General features: G+C 35.1%; 2 protein-coding genes across 8 annotated transcripts in view; one reads left to right on the top strand and one right to left on the bottom strand.

Moving 5' to 3' along the window:
• Nucleotides 1–1,160: 1,160 nt before the first annotated feature.
• The window catches only part of pde1ca (phosphodiesterase 1C, calmodulin-dependent a), a 70,228-nt gene continuing 51,848 nt past the window's right edge, over nt 1,161–19,540 (bottom strand). For 2 of the 7 annotated variants that reach the window (XM_081353378.1, XM_081353382.1), the window contains 9 exons: nt 17,740–17,840; nt 17,527–17,655; nt 16,688–16,789; nt 16,405–16,525; nt 14,025–14,106; nt 13,821–13,944; nt 12,459–12,631; nt 10,804–11,127; nt 3,970–4,257 (listed from right to left, as the gene is read on the bottom strand). In XM_081353378.1, coding sequence (XP_081209504.1) covers nt 4,094–4,257; nt 10,804–11,127; nt 12,459–12,631; nt 13,821–13,944; nt 14,025–14,106; nt 16,405–16,525; nt 16,688–16,789; nt 17,527–17,655; nt 17,740–17,840 — 1,320 coding nt within the window. In that variant the 3' untranslated portion in view covers nt 3,970–4,093. Of the gene's footprint in view, nt 2,986–3,969; nt 4,258–5,973; nt 7,406–9,144; nt 9,202–10,803; nt 11,128–12,458; nt 12,632–13,820; nt 13,945–14,024; nt 14,107–16,404; nt 16,526–16,687; nt 16,790–17,526; nt 17,656–17,739; nt 17,841–19,540 lie in introns of those variants that run through there. The other 5 variants (XM_081353377.1, XM_081353383.1, XM_081353381.1 and 2 more) reach the window with 5 other exon arrangements.
• On the top strand, nt 2,315–2,860 carry ppp1r17 (protein phosphatase 1 regulatory subunit 17; the record flags this gene model as incomplete). Its single annotated transcript, XM_081352784.1, has 3 exons — nt 2,315–2,384; nt 2,586–2,708; nt 2,790–2,860. 3 exons carry the CDS (start codon nt 2,315–2,317, stop codon nt 2,858–2,860), a joined length of 264 nt encoding a protein of 87 aa, XP_081208910.1.

The raw sequence follows: 19,540 nt of genomic DNA, 5'->3' as shown, positions 1-19,540 counted from the left end.
ATCTCTTGTCTGTAATAAACCACTTCACTTCATTGTGGTGCAGCACTGACCGTATAAGGAAACTGCTCCTGAAGAACCAGAGCTTCCTTTCTCCTCCAGTGGACGGTGATCTGATGGTTCCTGAGACGCTTTCCGAGAGTTATGGCCCGATCTCAGGAAACAGTGTCATTTGCTGCTGAAAATTTCAGTACTTTTAAAAATATTTATTAAGATAAAGTTTAAAAACGTTGGTGAAATCAAAATAAATCATATTTTCCAAATGGGGAATCATCATAAACAGTGGCAGAGTAAGACCATATAATTAAAGTGCATTAATATTTATAATAGTGGTCTACAGTATTGCTTTCTCAGTAGCCAGTTTATATAGTACTGGTACTTAACTATAGTTAAAAAAGTTAAACTTATAAGCTAGCTAGTAGCTAACCAATACCATTTCAAGGCCGTTACAGTACGGTTTGGCATTCACTGAATTAACAATTGACTAAATACTGTGGCGTAACAAATCACACATTAGTTATAACAGTCGTCTTATCAAAACGTAAAACTTACTTTTTGCTTACAAAATATTCACTGTTATGCCGTGCAACAGAGCTAACTTAAACTGGCTTGAACAGTTTGCTACTATACGAAACTTAGCATAGGCCTACCTGTTTGTAACATTATCAAAATCGCGTCGTTGTTCCTCAAATATGCCAGAAATGTAAAAGATTCCTTCAAAATCGTTGTATTACACAGTAAATTAGTCAAATAAAGTTTCAGAATTTAAACATTTCGTGAGAATGAGACATGTTTAACGGCTCTTTCATCGCTTAGGGATCATGTGTAAAGTGCCACACTGTATCCTTATTTAGTTAGACCAGGTTTTTACTTTTACATTCATATTCTTGGCAGACGCTCCCTTGACTTATGTGGCGTTGGCATATGAATGTCGTGTTTAAACTGGGAAGAGAAGTGCATTCAAAATCAACAAAACCACTTCACACACTCTCCATACACACTCCACACGGGAGGAGGAACACCATTCACATTTCACATCAGAGGACAATAGAAAGACATCAAAGCCTGTCAGCAAACAATATGTCCACATTGTTTTCCATTATTATTCATTTTCTCTTGTTCACGCTCTCCATTGTGCTCGTAATGAGAGTGTGGATGCGTCGCAAATTGCAGAAATGGTTTATTGTTATCTGAAATATTATTATTTATGAAGTAGAATGATTTGATCAAAAGCAAATCTTTTAGTGGGAATCACTGCATTGATAACACTCTGTCTAACACAATCCATCTTAACCAGCCTCACCTCCAACATGTTTAAATCACTGCAGAAAGTGTTGAAGTAGTTTCATTTACCTCGATGACGTGCGCTCGCGGAAGCTGAGATGACTGACACATGACAAGGGCCCCTGGCTGTCACCATGACAACAGGCTCTAATGGAGGCCCCTCCTCCTAAAGTACATAACCCCTGTCTCTGATCTGGCCTGCACTTGCTCCATCTCTCTGCTGCACCGAGGTAAGGCCCTCTCCCTTTCTTTTAATGGACTTCTTTAGTTTTTTTCTGAATCTACATACATTTAATTTTTTTTAGCAATACATTATATTATATTTAGTATAAGTAAAATGTTTACAATGTTTATTTAGTGTGTTTAGACTGTTCAGTATCAGAGGGTATTTTAAAGTATTGTATGTGTGTTTGTGTATGTATATATATGCAATACTTTTAAAATATACTTTATTCATATAATGTACATCCCATAGGTATATGGCTGCATGAAGCAAATACTACTTATTTTAATATACTTTAGATATTTTGATTGTTTTATACATATGAATGTGAATTGCATTTGAATAAATGCAATATTAATATTCATCAGTGCTCAAAATGCCTTAAATTAAATTCCATTTCTGTCAATGTTTTTTTTAATTGCTGATTGAGCCTGAAATGCAAATATTGCAGATTTATTTTTGTCATCATGTATAGTTGAAGAACGTACTTATTTTATTTGAAAAATGATTGTTAACATATAATGAGTGATGAATATGTTTCTTGTTAATTTAATGTGATGCATTTAAGTATCATGTTTTGCAATGACATAATTAACCATATTACAGTACATTCAGAACCCAAACACCAATAACATGATCATCATTTTGTGAAGCGAGAAGCTGCTTTTGTTGAATCAGTTTGCTACCATCCCCAGGTCCAGTAAATATGCTTTCCAGTAAATATGACAGAGCCTTTGTCATGTACATGAGTGTGTGTGTGTGTTGAACACGAGCTGTTATCTGATACCTGAACAGACTGCTGTGGGGAGCATGTCCACTGACTGTGTGAGGTCACTCTCAGACAAAGCCGAACACACACTCACCATGCACGAACATCTCTGTAAGTACCGCATTTGTGCATGTATATCTGCATGCACAATGTTTGTTTTTTTAAAGGAAAAGAAATACATAATGACATATGAAGGGTCAAAATCGAGGTCAACGGCATCCACCGGGAGTAACAAAGACGGTTACAGATGGCGACAGTCTGACTGATACATACAAACCAGTGTGAACCTGTTTCTGAAATGCTCTCCTGCAGATGCGAACGCTGAAATGGACAATCAGAAGCACGGCTCCGAGGAACATCAGCAGGACAAACTGGGACAGAAGAAACCCCGCAGGAAAGACACTCCCGTCCTCAACAGCCCTCCACTCATCCCAGGCAAGACTTCTCACCCTCACGCCCTCTCCATCCACCTCTCGCTGTCTCTTTGTCTCAGTTCCTTGCGTTTGTCTTTCGCAGGCGTGAGATTGATGAAGACAGAGGCTCGAATGATTCATCAGGAGGATGAGGAGAAGGAGATGAAGAAGTAGATGTGTGTTCAAAACATTCGGTTTTCACTGTTGTTTGTGTTGTTTTTGATCGTTGACTGAGCCTTCATTAAATGTAGGTTTTGCAGATATTTGCAGAGTTGTCATGTCGTCATTTCAGCGCTATGCTGTAGAAACACAACTCAGAGTGAAGGAAACAACACCCATTTAATTACAACATTGCAACATACATATTGGAATAGTGTGAATTTGGTCATCATTCATAGCAGAAACAATGTCTGTAGAACCAGCAGAACTAATACATGTATTCTGAAAGCGATGATCAATATAGTGTGTAACATGGTACATGTACAGGTGTGTTAGTATAAGATAATGTTGGTACAGCAGGTTACAGTACAGTAACTAGGTAAATCTCAAGAAACCTGTCAATAACATGTTCAGGTCATATTTCACCCCCAAATCAAAAAGGAAGTTTGAGGGCTTGGAAAGAAATTATATTTTGCAGGTTTTGTTCACTAATTCTCATTATGGTAATACAAAAAAGGAAAAGTATGCTAAAAGTTGCTGTTTTTTGCAGCTTTGACTTGCCATAAGTACTCAACCAGGGTTTAAAATAAATTATATATCTATATATATATATATATACATACAGCAAGTGCTGGGCAACGCATCCAAAATAAGTTTGTGTTTACATAATATATGTGTGTGTACTGTGTATAATTATTTTGTATATATAAATACACACATATGCATGTATATATTTAAGAAATATTTGCATATATATATATATAATTTATATGATATATAAATATTTTATATATAAATAACATTTTTCTTAAATATATATATACATGTGTGTGTATTTATATATACAAAATAATTATTCACAGTACACATTGTGACATTGCAATTTCCCCGAAGATTCTTATTACTGTAGTGTATCTAGATGTTTTTTAAACAGATGTTCTTGAAAAAAAAAAAAAATATATATATATATATATATTTCAAGAACATCTGTTTAAAAAAACATCTAGATACACTACAGTAATAAGAATCTTCGGAGAAACTGCAATGTCACAATGCAAACAATCATATTGTATTGTCTTTATGCAAAATATAAATATATATATATATATATTTTTTTTTTTTTTTTTGGGGTTGAACTGAAATAACATCACTTAACTACAACATCACTGCAGAACAGACCTATTCGTGTGTGTAAAGCAGCCTGAAGTGTGTGCAGTGCTATCGGTGGGGTCAGGGTCAGGGTCAGGGTCACCTCCCCCGTCTCAGAGAGATGCTCTGGAGATGTCTGGCCTTGCTACGAGGGTCTGCTGGTTTGCTGTCCTCTTTCTGCGGGCGGGAGGGCAAGTAGGACTTGGCACAGTAACTGGGTTTTTTACTGTATCTGACCAGGTGGTATTTGCGGCGGGTCGTAGCTGCAAAAAACAGAGAAGAATCTTAACGAGGAGGCTGAACTATTCGTTTCTGTACATTTAAAAACAAAGGTCAAATATACCAAAAATAAAGACTCAAACTCATCATCTGAGCCCTTTGAGTAAAGATTTATTGTCACAAAAGTGCAATTAAGGAGCATTGAAACAAGCATGATCACATGACCACACCTGCCTAATGATTTGATATTTTTCTTTTTGAAATAAAAAGTAATGAATGCATCAACAGACTGTAGAAAAAAAAATTAAGATAAAATACAATCTCATGACAAATTATACACTGGGAAGTAATAAAAAAGGTAAACGAAACAATTTGTGTGTATATAAAAATGTCGAAGAGAATGTTTGACTGCAGTGATGCAGTACACTAGATGGCCAACAGATGGCTGCACAGTACTATATGATTCATGTACTGCTGATCGGAATATTCTTTTATGAAAATGTTCTGTGTTTGAGTGACGGTGAAGTTACACTGTACGTGAGGATTTCAAACCAAAAAATAAATAAAAAATAGCTTAGTTTTGACACAAACAGAGGTTTCCTGACAAACACGTATGTACTCAACTAAGCTGAACACGTGACAGTTAGGCTACTACAAAGCCGACGTAAACACTCATTAAGGCAGAATCTCATTGTGCCATATTTACTCATCAACTTCAATATTCTATAAATGTACAGCAGTTCACCTAAATAATCTCACATTCTGAGCCTAAACAAGGTTAAAAAGGACTGATATGATATGTATCATATTCCATTTGTTAGTATCACAACTCTCACTACATGCCTGATTTCTGCATAAAGCAACATATCACCAACTCTAAATCAGGTCTAAAAGGATCCATTTGGTAACACTTTATTTCGATAGTCCACTTTAGACATTCTATAAGTGACTTTGCACTTTATTTTGATGAACAGACATTCTACTGACTATAATAAGTAACTTTGCAAGTACGTGTCAACTTATTAACCTGAACCCTAACCTAACAGTCTACTAATATTCTAATAAGTTAGCATGTACTTGCAAAGTTACTTATAGTTAGTAGAATTTCTAAAGTGTAACCAAACATTTTATTCTTAGAGTGAAGAACATTTTAAAATTCGAAAGAAAATGTTCCATGGATGTTAAAGGAAGGTTCCTCATGGAACCATCAATGACAATAAATAACTTTTGAAGGGGAGGGGCATAAAAACAAATGATATCATATATAATATTCATATTTTATAATGGCACAGTATCAACCAATCAAATGAGCTTAGCAGAGTTCAGCAGCACAGCTGTGAAGAGCAACATGCAGACTGAACTTGAGATTTTCCAGTAAAACAAGAATCTCTCAGATCTGAAGAGAACGTTGACACAGAAAAAATAAGGTCAAGATATGATTCATGACCCAAAACCAAGGACAACTAAACAGGAAGATGAACACGACACAAATGACAACAGAGAATAACTCACAAGGATCAGGAATTAATAACAGATTTAAGGCAATAACGCTTCTTTATCTTTCTTTCTAACCAATGACTAAGTATGCATTGAATGATGGCTTGCAGTGACCTCCAGTTAAATGACGTACAGACATTATAATCATCTTTGGTTGAGGCAACAGAGACATTTACACAGGATTTCACTGCCTATTTATAACAGCCTATATTAGGAGGCCTTTACTTGTTTTGTTTTTTTCCGTTTTACATCATTTTTGTTTTCTACATTTCTACATTAGTTTTTATGAAACTAATATACAGAAAGATTCACATGAACAGGCGCATTATACTGTGTGTGACACACTCTGAGAAGATGGCCGGCACAGACAGAGACATAAATACCTCGCTAGGACAGTGAACTAAAGACTAATATCAGCATGCAGCATCTAACACATCAAGATGCTCGTGCTCATACTTTATTCTATTTCTTCATTTACCAGATTAAAAAAAATCCCTTTTTATCTCTGTCAATTCTCAGAGATTTGAGTAAGCATGAATAGTACACCCTTCAACAATTCATCTATATTGTTCATACCAAATTTCCCTATAAACACTTCATAAATAATATAATATTTTATATACATCAAATACAAAAATAGAAGAGAATTCAAAATACAACCTAATGTCAAAATAAGTACATTTACTAAATTTTTAAGGACAATGGTTGCAGAGTGTTGGAAAAAAAAATTGGCCCAATAGATTTGGCTCATATAAGAAAATCAGATTTTTTTTTTTAATGCATACAGTGGGGTTTAAAATTCTACAGAATTTGTTCAATTTAATGCAAAATATATATATTTAAAAATGATAATGTACTAAATATTAACAATTAGAATTTTTTTCACAATATCCCAGCTGATATATATGTATGTTGTGCAAATCACATACGACAACATAATTTGAATATTCTATCAAAATTACGCCGTATTGTGACAGAACTGATTATTTGTGTACTCAATGAGTTGAAAAAAATCTTCTATAATCAAAGTGACATTGGTAAATGATAATGGATCGTTAAACTAACGATCCAAACCCCCAATCACAAGAAGCTCCTGAAAAGCATATGAACAGCTTCGTACAGTATCAACATCAAAACAGGACGACAGGAACATCAAATCCACAACTAACACAATCAATGATAAAAACAAGAGGTAAATGAACACTAGTTCTGTAGACATTCTTTGACCGCGTTGAAGGTGATGTGAGGGACTGAGGTTCTCCCTCCGTTCACTGTCTGTGCAGGTTTGCCAGATGTTGCGCCGTCGCCGGAGGAAGAACATCAGGATGGTTTCCACAGTCGTCTTCATGTGTGACAAGAGTTTCTAAAACCCACCGCACGTCTCTTTGCGTTAACAAAGTCTCAGTTCTCTGATGGCCTTGTTCATCTCTGAACCAAAAGCTGGCAAACATCCTTAAAGTCGGATGTGAATTAAAAAAACGAATACGAAGATTGTCCATCAGAGACAGAAAGATGTGATTTAAAGAAAGAAAACATCCTCAAAAGAAAAAGATGAATAATAAAAAAGAACCACCAGGTGACAGCATAGCACAGGGTTTGGAGTCCTGCAGAAATGGAGCTGCTAGTTTGCATCAGGTGCAGATTCTGCCGGTGAAGACGAGGAGATCCCACAGTTACTGTGCTCGTCTTCAGAGTCTGCAGAGGAGAGCAGATATTTGGCACATTTAGAGCTCTTGTTCCACAGCTCTGACTGATGTCTGACAGGGGAATGAGGCGATACGACAACTCTCATGCCATGAGCTCAGATGGAGGGAATTGAACTTATTTTGATGAATTTGATGAATGAACTGGTTTCTCCTTATCTACTGTTTGCTGCTGGATTCATTATGACTTTCGATTATGAATGTCGTTCCAAACCCACATGATTTTCTTTCTTTAGTGGAACACAAAAGGAGTTATTTTGTAGAATGTCTTGGCTGTTCTTTCATACAACAAAAAGTGGGACTAAAAGCACCAAAGAAAGCACGGAAACCTATTAATCATGTAAGACATGCAGCAAACAATGACTGAATGAATGGTACTTTATATCTTGGACGATGGATCTTGATTTGGTACAGTATGTTTGAAAGCACTCCTGAACAAGTACTTTTTGTCTTATTTTCCAGTTAAATGTATACATAAAGGTCCTTGAATCAAAATACGCCATCGTTCAAAATACTCTTTATAATTAATTTTTTATGATCCGGGTAGCTCCGCCCTCAGTGAAATCTCATTGGTCAAAACATCAGATATGTCCTCATTTGCAGTAATTTTGGTTTTAAGCGTGGACATATTTATACAAGTGGTTAGAACACAGTGTTCATTGTATAAATTAGGATTCAGCCACTATGTGATGCCATTAGCAGTTAAACTGTTAAACGCATTAAACTGTTCAAAAGTGACAGTAAAGAAATGTATGTATAAAAGATTTATATTTCAAATATACACTGTACTTTTGAACTTTCCATTCATCAGAGAATCCTGAAAAAATGGTATCACGTTTTCCACAAAAATATTAAGCAGCACAACTGTTTTCAACCTTGATAATAATAATAAGTGTTTCTTGAGCATCAAATCATCATATTAGAATGATTTCTGAAGGATCATGTGACACTGAAGACTGGAGTAATGATGCTGAAAATTCATCTTTGCATCACAGGAATAAATTATATTTTAAAATAAGCGAAAGAAAGTCATACAGGTTTGGAACAACACAAGCAGAGTAAATGGTTTCTTTTTTGAATTATTGTAAGAATGAGAAATGCAGAGGTGAAAGAAAATGCATGAAGGTGTCAAACCAACATAATGTGGGGTTATTTTGATGAGAGGAAATGAACCTGAAGTGACTCTCTCCTGCAGATAGCGGCTGAATCCCAATTGACATACTATCTGTTCTACCTCTCAAATCATAATAATGTTGAAAAAAGTATGCTAAAGGTGCCTGGATAACAAACTACTTACATTAGATTTTTAGAGGACTGTATTCATGGATGTTTTTTGGACTAGTGTGACTCCCAAGATGATAGTTTCTCTGATGCATTATGGGAGTGCAATTTTATGATGTTGTAGTCAGTGTAGTACACTGTGTCCTAACCATGTGCAACACAATAAAAACTCAATAAAAGCTCTTCCATAGTAATTTGAGCTTTTGTTCTAAACAAGAACAAGACGATCTGTGCGCCACTTAGTTTAGACTTCTGTCATAATGATCCGGGTAGCTCCGCCCTCAGTGAAATCTCATTGGTCAAAACATCAGATATGTCCTCATTTGCAGTAATTTTGGTTTTCAGCGTGGACATATTTGTACAAGTGGTTAGAACACAGTGTTCATTGTATAAATTAGGATTCAGCCACTATGTGATGCCATTAGCAGTTAAAGGAGATGATGGCGTTACCGTCTGATCTCTTGCTTTCACTGTCGTCACTGTCAGGTGAGTTCAGTTCCTCGTTTCCTGACATTCAGATAAGACACGAGTCACTAACCGAGTCCGCTTAGGGCATACAAACAGACAAACAAACAAACAAAAGAAAAGACGAGCGCCTTTCTAACATAAGCACCCATTTCGCCTGCTACACTAACTATTTAACAGCATTATTGCTCTCTGTTTTTTGTTTGAATTTGTCAAGTGTGCCCTTAGTTATTGTTTTTTTAGCTACAGTAAAAGATTAACATAAATACAAAATTCAGAATACTGTAGCACACAGTGCTTTCAAACCACAACACAAGCTGCATTACAGAGTAACATACTAGTAAGCAGTATACACTAGTTAGTACACTAGTTTGAGGACATTAAAGGCCCCGATATACTTCAAGCGAAATCGAAGAATGAACTGGTCTGACATAATTTTGAACAAAATCAGGCCAAAACAAAGTTCATATCGGGAGTTTGAAAAGTTATAGTAGAAAATGAAGGTGTGATTCTAATTAAAAGTAACACTGTCACTGTTTTTTTTAATGTTTAATACGGTAAAGCTGCTGTTTTAAAGCAATCTATTGTATAAAGTGCTATATAAGTAAATGTGACTTGACTTGACTGTCAAATTGTGCCGAATTGTAGAGCTTGTGCAAACAGATTCACATCATATGCTTTCTTAACTGCTGTTTTCTCACTACTGTTATTTTTGTTGTATTGTGTTGTGCTATTGAGACGAAAGCATGCATTACATATTCATCTAAACAGCACAGCGTTGGGATGTTCGCTAATAGTATACCGCTGGTCACGTATTTTGAACTTCTTTTGCCTGAGTATATCGGGCCCTAAACAGTAAACTACACATTACATGGCAATCTATACACCATACTGCATACTATAAATTGTATTGTATACACTACAGAGCACACTACACAACATTGACCACTCTGTATAAAACACATTATGAGAATAAGAATTAGAGTGCGCTACAAGTATACTAAAAACTATTAGAACAAAGCCACCTTATTTCCAACATGTAACAGTTTGGATGCGACAGTGCTTGGTTACAACACAAACAATGACAATGTTAAGCAAGGAAAAAAGTGGTAAAGCAAGTATAGTACAGGTTATGATAGTGATAGACTGATATATTGGCATTGAAATATTGTTTATCAGCATAGTACGATAACAGTTCCATTCTAAAATCTTTTTTTTTTATTAATTTTGAGGAAATGTTTTAAATTAATTAGGAAATATAAAATTAAATTATTAAAATTAAATAAATAAAAATTATTTACATATATAAATGTAAAAAAAACAACTAAATATTATATTTTTTAATATTCAACATAGTATTTTTAATTATTATTTAGTACTTTTTTTTTTTTACTTCTGCTATCATCCAGACAGTCTCTAGATATCGAAATTGGCTTTGGCCATTATCATAACCCATATCAGTCAACCATTAGTTTATGTCATGTATAATGTAAATCAAAGGTCAAAGGTCACTCTAAAGTATCAGTCAGTACAGGTGTTTTGGTTAGGACACAAAAAGCACCACATTTTGTTACAAAATATGAACATATTATTGCAAATAACAGTATATAATTGTAAAGAACGGTTGTAAACTTTGACACTCACCGTTGAGTGCTCGCAGACTGTTGTCCGTGTCACTGGGCTCTTTGGCATCAGACGCTGGTGTTTGAGCCCCATTCACCCCCCCTGGGTCTTTATTGCCCTCTTCCTCTCTGGGCTCCTTGTTATCAACTGCAGCTTTGCTTGAGTCTTCTCGATCTGTCTTTGCATCCTTCTCTTCTCTTGTGTCTTCCTTCAGTTTGTCTTGAGAATTCACACTCGAGTCTTCTGTTTTAGTATTAACATCTTTGCTGTCACTGCTGTGTGTGTCTGTGTCCGTTTTCTTTTCTTTCTCCTCAATCTCTTCCTGTTTAGCCTTCTCTTCTAGATCTAACACACACAAATGCAGTTCATTATTACTGAATATGGGCAATAGGATATGTCGTTGCACTATCAGGCTTCTGGTTTGGATACACTACTGTTCATATATGGTCAAATACTGAAATATGTTTTTTTTTTATGTTTTTGAAAAAAGTCTCTATTTGATCAGAAATACAGACTGTACTATTGTGACATTATTATAAATTACATTTCTATTTTAATATATTTTAAAATGTAATTAATTCTTTTGATGGCGAAGCTGAATCTTCAGTGTCACATGATCCTTCAGAAATCATTCTAATATGCTGATTTGAATATTTCTTATTATTATCAATGTTAAAAACAGTTTTCCTGCTTCATATTTTTGTGGATATCATGATACATTTTTTCAGGATTCTTTGACGAATAAAAACGTTAAAAGCATTTATTTGAAATATAAATCTTTTGTAACATTACAAATGTCTTTACTGTAACTTTGATCAATTTAATGTGTCCATGCAATTTCTGAAAAAAAAAAAAAACTTTTGAATGGCAGCGTACATAAATTACAAAAAGGAAAAAACAATACATTCAAAACGTTAAACTATATGATCCACTCCAGAGTATTCTTTGATTTGAGCCAAGAGTTCAGTCTGTAATGTACAGTATAGATCTTCTTTTGGTCAAACGCTATTCAAATTAACAGGTCAGAGTTTAACAATCTTTTGGAATATCCTTGCATTTCTCCTCTCCTACATTTGAATAAGTATGACTAGAAAAGAACAAAACAGGATGTATAATGTGACAGCAAGTTAATGCTACTGCCAGAAAACATTTTTTTTTAATGATAAAGTGTTCCTCTGAGATCTGCGGTCACGTCGTATGTCACTCCACAGTCATAATTTAATATTACAACATATTTTATGTACGAAACATGTGCCAAATGGGGACCAAGAGTCATGCTAGGAAGAATTATGCTTGTTTATTGGTTAAGCTTGAATCTTTTATTTATATTGAATTCATTTATATTTCTGAGACTAGATTTTTACAAGATGAGTAGTGCTTGATCTTGCATACTAAGGTATTGTGAATGATGTGTGGTTGCCCTTAGTCTCAATGATTTTCTGATCTCTAGATATGGCTTGGATCCATCATCAAACTAGCTGTAATTTGATGTATCATTTATGTATGTTCAGCATAAGATACAAGCCAAATGTTAATATTTAGTGTTAGGGGTTTGTTTAAATCCCCAACCCTTAGTCTGAGCGCCAGTAGCAAGCAGCACTAATAATTTACAGTGCAACATCTCGATTTATCTTGATATGAAAGTGTTTTCTTGATATGGGGTGTGTGGTTTCTACCTTTGGCGGCTTGTGCTTTCCATTTTTCCCGGTTTTTATGCACTTCCTCGTTCCAGGTGACTTTGAAGGTCTTAAATTCGACAGCGTTTATGGAGCAGTTATGGGAAGTGCCGCCCTCCGAACCAGTGCTTCTCACACTAGACCGTTTCCCATCCGACGGGATGTTATTCAGACTGCACAAACACACAAAGAAATGGTTTGTTTAGCTTATTTAGTAAATGTTTGTCTTTGGATTATATGAAAGTACATCACTTTTAAGTGTAATGTCATTAGTTGTCAAGCTGACGATACATTTCGACCAGTCGTTTTCATTTTGATTTAGATCAATTTGCTAATAACTCATTCAGATTGATTTGTGAACCTCTTTTACTCATTGACAAGAGCCGACTTAAAATATTATTTTCCACAAAGTTTCAATTTACACAAGAGCAAAATCTTGTTGATACAATATTTTTGATCAGAGCAGATCTACAAAAATATAATTTCACTGTAGAAATTGACTTTAAAATTAGAAAATCCGTGGCACGTTGTTGATTACCACAGAAAATTATTTCCAGTCGACTTTTCAGACTTTTAAACTGAAGTACAGTATGTAATTCCTGTGGCTGGTTTTTGCTCCATTAAAAACAGTCCATTTCTGTTTTTTGTTATGTGAAATTACTGGCTTTACATGGTCATGAAAGTACTTTGATATAGTTTTGGATAGACAAAGCTAATACGTGACTATCAAACCAATCTCAAGTTAGCATGTATACTAATTCTTGTGTGTATTTTTTATCTGTGTATTGTGTGCAATACCTCACCCTATAGACTTCTGTTGTAAGTTAATTACTGTACACATGACTTTTGCTTGTTTCTACAAACTGAAGGATGATTTTAAATCATTTTCATAAGCTTTCAAAAGTTTGGGGTTGGTAATATTTTATAATGTTTTTGAAAGGAGACTGAAATATGCTAACCAAGGCTGCATTTATTAGATCAAAAACACAGTAAAATCAGGAATAATGTGAAATATTTTTACAATTTAAAATAACTGTTTTATATTTGAAAATATTTATAAAATATAATTTATTCCTATGATGATAAAGCTGAATTTTCAGCATAATTCTAATATGATTTGCTGCTTAATATTTTTGTGGAAACCAAGATAATTTTTTCAAGATTCTTTGATGAATAGAAAGCTCAAAAGAATAATTTATTTGAAATTGTTATAAATGTAATGCTTCTTTGCAGAGAAAAAGTATTCATTTGCTAAAAAACAAATAAAAAATACAGACCCCAATCTTTTGAATGTCAGTTAAATATTGGAGCTTTAATAATTTAATAGTGCAGCGCTGTTGCCGGTCATTCAATTGCCCTCACCTGGAGCGCCTGAATACGGCCAGGCCAGAAGAGGGTGAGGCCTCTTCGATCAGCGGAGTCACTATTTTATCAATCATCTCTGTCAGCACAGTGAAGGTGGGCTCCACAATGAAATCAATGAAACCTGTTAGAAAAGTGAAACACAGCATTATAATACAGGGCATACCATAGCATATTAATTCACACACAAGCCTGATCACTCACCGATCTGAGACTGGGCCACCATGGTAGACTTGCGGTCACATAAAGGAGAGAAAGAAAGTCCAAGCTCTGCCTCCTTATCGCCCTGTAACATAAAGTAGAAGAGCACAAGGACCAATCAGCACAGGTTAGCATTTCTGATTATGAAAGCGGTTATTTAATAGATTTCTGGTAGCACTTTATTTTATTCCTGTTCCGCATGTACATACTATGTACTTATTATAGTTATTACAATAAGTGGGTAATAGTTCTGAGTTCTGAAGCTTACATATTGTTTACATAGTATATTGACTTTTATTTCAAAAGGACAAGAAATTAGACTTCTCATGGTATGACTCCTTTAGTACCTGACCAATCTAGATGAAATAAAGATTTTAGTTCATTGCAATTCAACTGGAATCCCTTGTGTTCAGCTCAGCTGCATTCTCATTATTCCTCTGAATCAGCCCATAACACTTCATTTGCAAATATCATAGATAATCCTGAGAAACGATAGCTGTAATTATCTTTGCTATGATTGTCTTTAAGCCAAATAATAAAGCTATGACCTCTAAAGAAAATAAGCTCTTAACAAATTACGTTCCACAGGATGTTTTGCAAATCACACCTTTCACGGTCATCACCAATTTCCTTGAGCAACGCTGAGCGATATTTCATCCTAACCCTGAAATTACAATTATAATTTCTGTGGGGTGATTTACCTGCAATGAACTGATCAGTTATTAGCCTAAACATCAATAAATCATAGATTCAATTTCACTCTTGTAGGAACACCAAGATGGGACCGGTGAGATATCAAATCAGACAATGGCAAGTTAATTGGTATGGCACGATAGGAGAGATAATCATGTCTGAAAAACACACTGTTAATATCAGAATTAGATCCGTTTTTTTATTTAGCAAAGGAAACTGAACTCTACTGCATTATATATTCAATCAAACAAGAAAGAAAACTCTGAATGACTTTCTAGATCTTCATAGAGATGCAAAAAAAGCTGATGGAATGGAGTGAAGCAGCCGAGATTCAAATGTTGAGGTTAGAATGTGGGAAATGGATGTTTAGAGGAGATTAATGGGATTTTTACAGTGGCCGTTACAGGCTTGGAATGCTAAATAAGATTAAGACTCAATCTGAGATTAGATCAGAGTGCTGATGACCACAGAATGGGAATATGGACGATGAAATGACAGAGCAAGAGAGAGAGAGAGAGAGAGAGAGAGAGAGAGAGAGAGAGAGAGAGAGAGAGAGAGAGAGAGAGAGAGAGAGAGAGAGAGAGAGAGAGAGAGAGAGAGAGAGAGAGAGAGAGAGAGAGAGAGAGAGAGAGAGAGAGAGAGAGAGAGAGAGAGAGAGAGAGAGAAAATGCTCACTGTATGATTGAAGAACTATAAAGATGTCTACGGGACACTGCTCTCAGCTTCAGACAGCACGCCCACAGGCCATTCACGATGCATATTGCACACAAAAATAGCAAGAGCTTACTCAAAAGCTCAATCTCCAGTCTGATTGTGAACACAATTTCCGGGAGTCGGGGTGCACAGGGTTTTTATAGGCCCACTGGGAAACAAAGCTGTGTTTACAAGGTATTGGTCTGCTGCAATGAAGAGCACTTTCTAGGAAGAACTAGGATGGATTTGCGGTAAATTAAATTCAGATCACTTTTGTTTGAGGCATTTACTTTGTAGCTTTTTGTATACATTATTCAGCATTTAGTCTTGTCAAATCAAAAAGAAAAGGAAGATTTTTTTTTTTGCATGTTCACAGTAGTTTTAAGATAATTACGGGCATTTTGTCCTCAAATTCTAATTACCTAAATGCAATAAATAAATAAATAAAATTCTCATCACACTGTTACAGTGATAAAATTATCCTGGACACATTTCTATTATTAAAATAAGCATGCATTATGAAGTAAAACAAATTACACCATATGTATAAATACTTAACATTTTAGTTAAATTAATCTTTAATATCTTAATTTTATATTTAATTGATTTAATATATATATATATATATATATATATATATATATATTAAATCAATTAAATATATATATATATGGTAGCAAAATTGGAGGAGTGGAATCAATTATTATTAATTCATTCATTCATTAAGTAATTATTTATTATTAATAAACTTAATAATTTAAGTTATTCATATTTGAATGACTATATAATTATTTAATTGTTAATTTGTTCAATTATTAATTAATATTGTATAAGCATATTATATATATTTTTTTTTTTTATTATTATTATTATTTAAAACATTTTGGGGGGTGGGGGGTGTTCAATATGACCCAGAATAAGTTTGATAAGACGTATATGCTTATATAATTACAATATAAGACGTTACACTGAAATCCCAAGATGTCGGGACACTGACCTGTCTGAAGAACTCCTCCAGCAGTGAGGTGGTCCAGCGGTGGTGCATGTTCCAGTTTTTGGCAGGGTGGCTGATGTCAGCGGTGTGCAGTAACAGGGATAAGGCCTTGGGTTTATCAATCCTGCAGAGGACAGAGATGTTCAGCCCCTCAGAGCTGTTATAAACACTCTGTCCAACCTCTCATTATGTGGATATGAATATCTGTAGATGCAGAAATGTTTTCGAATGAACAGTGTGTGATTATCTTCCTCCTCGTTACCCTGATGTGTGTGACCGCACTTACGCTTCTGGCTGCTGGAGGAAGTTCTTCATGGCTTTAATCTGCTGGAAGTGACAGGACATGTCGGTGGCCAGGACCATCTCGACCACCAGGGCCCTCAACTCTCTGAGAGAAAGAAAAGTTTGAAGTAATACTTTACATTCAGTAAAGAACTCTCGTCTTATCAAGAACCAGTTTTGATGTACATGGTTTTTGATTTGATTTAATATTTTGATTATATATGAATAAATATATTTTGATTTGATATACATTGTACACTCAAACATATTTGACCATAATCTGGCACAGGACAGATTATATATTTAATTTCAGTCATACAATAATTTTCACGTGCATTTACTGCATTTTATGCAATATAGGTTTTTCATGTAGGCATATTAGTTAGGTATTAGTTATTATAGGTTTTAAAAAGCAGGGGTTTTCAAACTGGGGTCTCCCAGAGGGTCCCATGAAAAAGAGGAAAATAGTGTTAAAAAAAAAACACCAAAAATGTTTTCATTCTGCTTTTAACATCCTGGTTAGAAATAATGAGATTAATAACTATTTTATTCTACTGACAGTCATAGTTTTATGTTTTTTTTCTTCCCTTATACATCTAAAAGTGCTCTACTAGCCAAAAATACACAAAAATCTGATTTTTTTTACACATTTTACATAGTCTATTATATTCATATATTTAAATATACATTTAAAGTATATTTTAATATAAAAAAAAACTCGTTTGAAAACTCCTGCAATAAAAGCACCTGAACTAGAAAATAAGTTCATGTGGAACTTAAAAATGTTCTCCTCAAGCAAGATTACTGATTTAGATTATTTGAGGTTTGCCAAACGTTTCTAACCTCCAGTCATCTTTCGACAAATTGTAGAGGATGTTCATTTCATCGTCTTCCTGCAGGAGGCGATATGCAGCGCTCACGTGGTGGTTTTCCTGTACGGCACGGTCATTGTATAGGATGGCTGCGTCGGATCTGTAAAACACAAGGTATGTTCAAGGCCACTGATGTATTGGGCCTGCTGAAGTGAATGATACTGGAGTTTACTTTCAATAATACCGGGTCTGTATGTGGAAGTTGTTGGTAGTGCCAGTGTGTTCGTAATCGTGCACAGCCGCGGCAAACAGCATAGCGAAGATCTCTAACTCAGTTAACCAATTCTGGAAGAAGGGAAATAACAAGAAAAATGCTGAAGAAACAAGAAAATTGAATCTGATTCACAAGCTTGATTCGATTACGATTCTTCTGGATACATTTCCGCTATAATGTCCATAACGTACAGGATAGTATTTGAGACTGATTCAAATCAGTAACTCGTCTTTATGAACTATTCATTAAAAGTCGTAAGAGTCGGAATCAGACTCCACTGCTTGCCCTGTATATTCTTGATTCACTAAAAAGGACTGGTTCAAAAGAGTCATAAGTTCAGGAATCAGACTACAATGGTCGCCCTATACATTTTTGATTCACTTAAAAGGACTGGCTCAAAAGAGTCATATGCTCAGGAATCAGACTACACTGGTCACCCAATACATTTTTGATTCACTAAAAAGGACTGGCTCAAAAGAGTCATATGCTCAGGAATCAGACTACACTGGTCACCCAATACATTTTTGATTCACTAAAAAGGACTGGCTCAAAAGAGTCATAAGTTCAGGAATCAGACTACAATGGTCACCCTATACATTTTTGATTCACTAAAAAGGACTGGCTCAAAAGAGTCATATGCTCAGGAATCAGACTACACTGGTCACCCAATACATTTTTGATTCACTAAAAAGGACTGGCTCAAAAGAGTCATATGCTCAGGAATCAGACTACACTGGTCACCCAATACATTTTTGATTCACTAAAAAGGACTGGCTCAAAAGAGTCATAAGTTCAGGAATCAGACTACAATGGTCACCCTATACATTTTTGATTCACTAAAAAGGACTGGCTCAAAAGAGTCATATGCTCAGGAATCAGACTACACTGGTCACCCAATACATTTTTGATTCACTAAAAAGGACTGGCTCAAAAGAGTCATAAGTTCAGGAATCAGACTACAATGGTCACCCTATACATTTTTGATTCACTAAAAAGGACTGGCTCAAAAGAGTCATAAGTTCAGGAATCAGACTGCACTGGTCACCCTATACATTTTTGATTCACTAAAAAGGACTGGCTCAAAAGAGTCATATGTTCAGGAATAAGACTACACTGGTAACACTATACATTTTTGATTCACTAAAAAGGACTGGCTCAAAAGAGTCATAAGTTCAGGAATCCGACTACACTGGTCACCCTATACATTTTTGATTCAGTAAAAAGGACTGGCTCAAAAGAGTCATAAGTTCAGGAATCCGACTACACTGGTCACCCTATACATTTTCGATTCACTAAAAAGGACTGGCTCAAAAGAGTCATAAGTTCAGGAATCAGACTACAATGGTCACCCTATACATTTTTGATTCACTAAAAAGGACTGGCTCAAAAGAATCATACGTTCAGGAATCCGACTACACTGGTCACCCTATACATTTTTGATTCACTAAAAAGGACTAGCTCAAAAGAGTCATAAGTTCAGGAATCAGACTACAATGGTCACCCTATACATTTTTGATTCAGTAAAAAGGACTGGCTCAAAAGAATCATACGTTCAGGAATCAGACTGCACTGGTCACCCTATACATTTTTGATTCACTAAATAGAACAGCTCAAAAGAGTCATTTGTTCATGAATGAAACTACACTGGCTGTGTTTGTTTTAAAGTGCAGACTTTGAAGACAACTCAATAGAAAGATGTTTTTGTGCCTAGCGACCACCCTAACAATCACACACCAAGGCAAAAACCACTCCAAACACCTTTTGTGTTCAA

Source organism: Scardinius erythrophthalmus (genome assembly GCF_964197995.2).
Source record: "Scardinius erythrophthalmus genome assembly, chromosome: 22".
Classification (NCBI taxonomy): domain Eukaryota; kingdom Metazoa; phylum Chordata; class Actinopteri; order Cypriniformes; family Leuciscidae; genus Scardinius; species Scardinius erythrophthalmus.
Note: the sequence above shows the minus strand (reverse complement) of the source record. Positions and strands in the feature narration are given on the sequence as shown.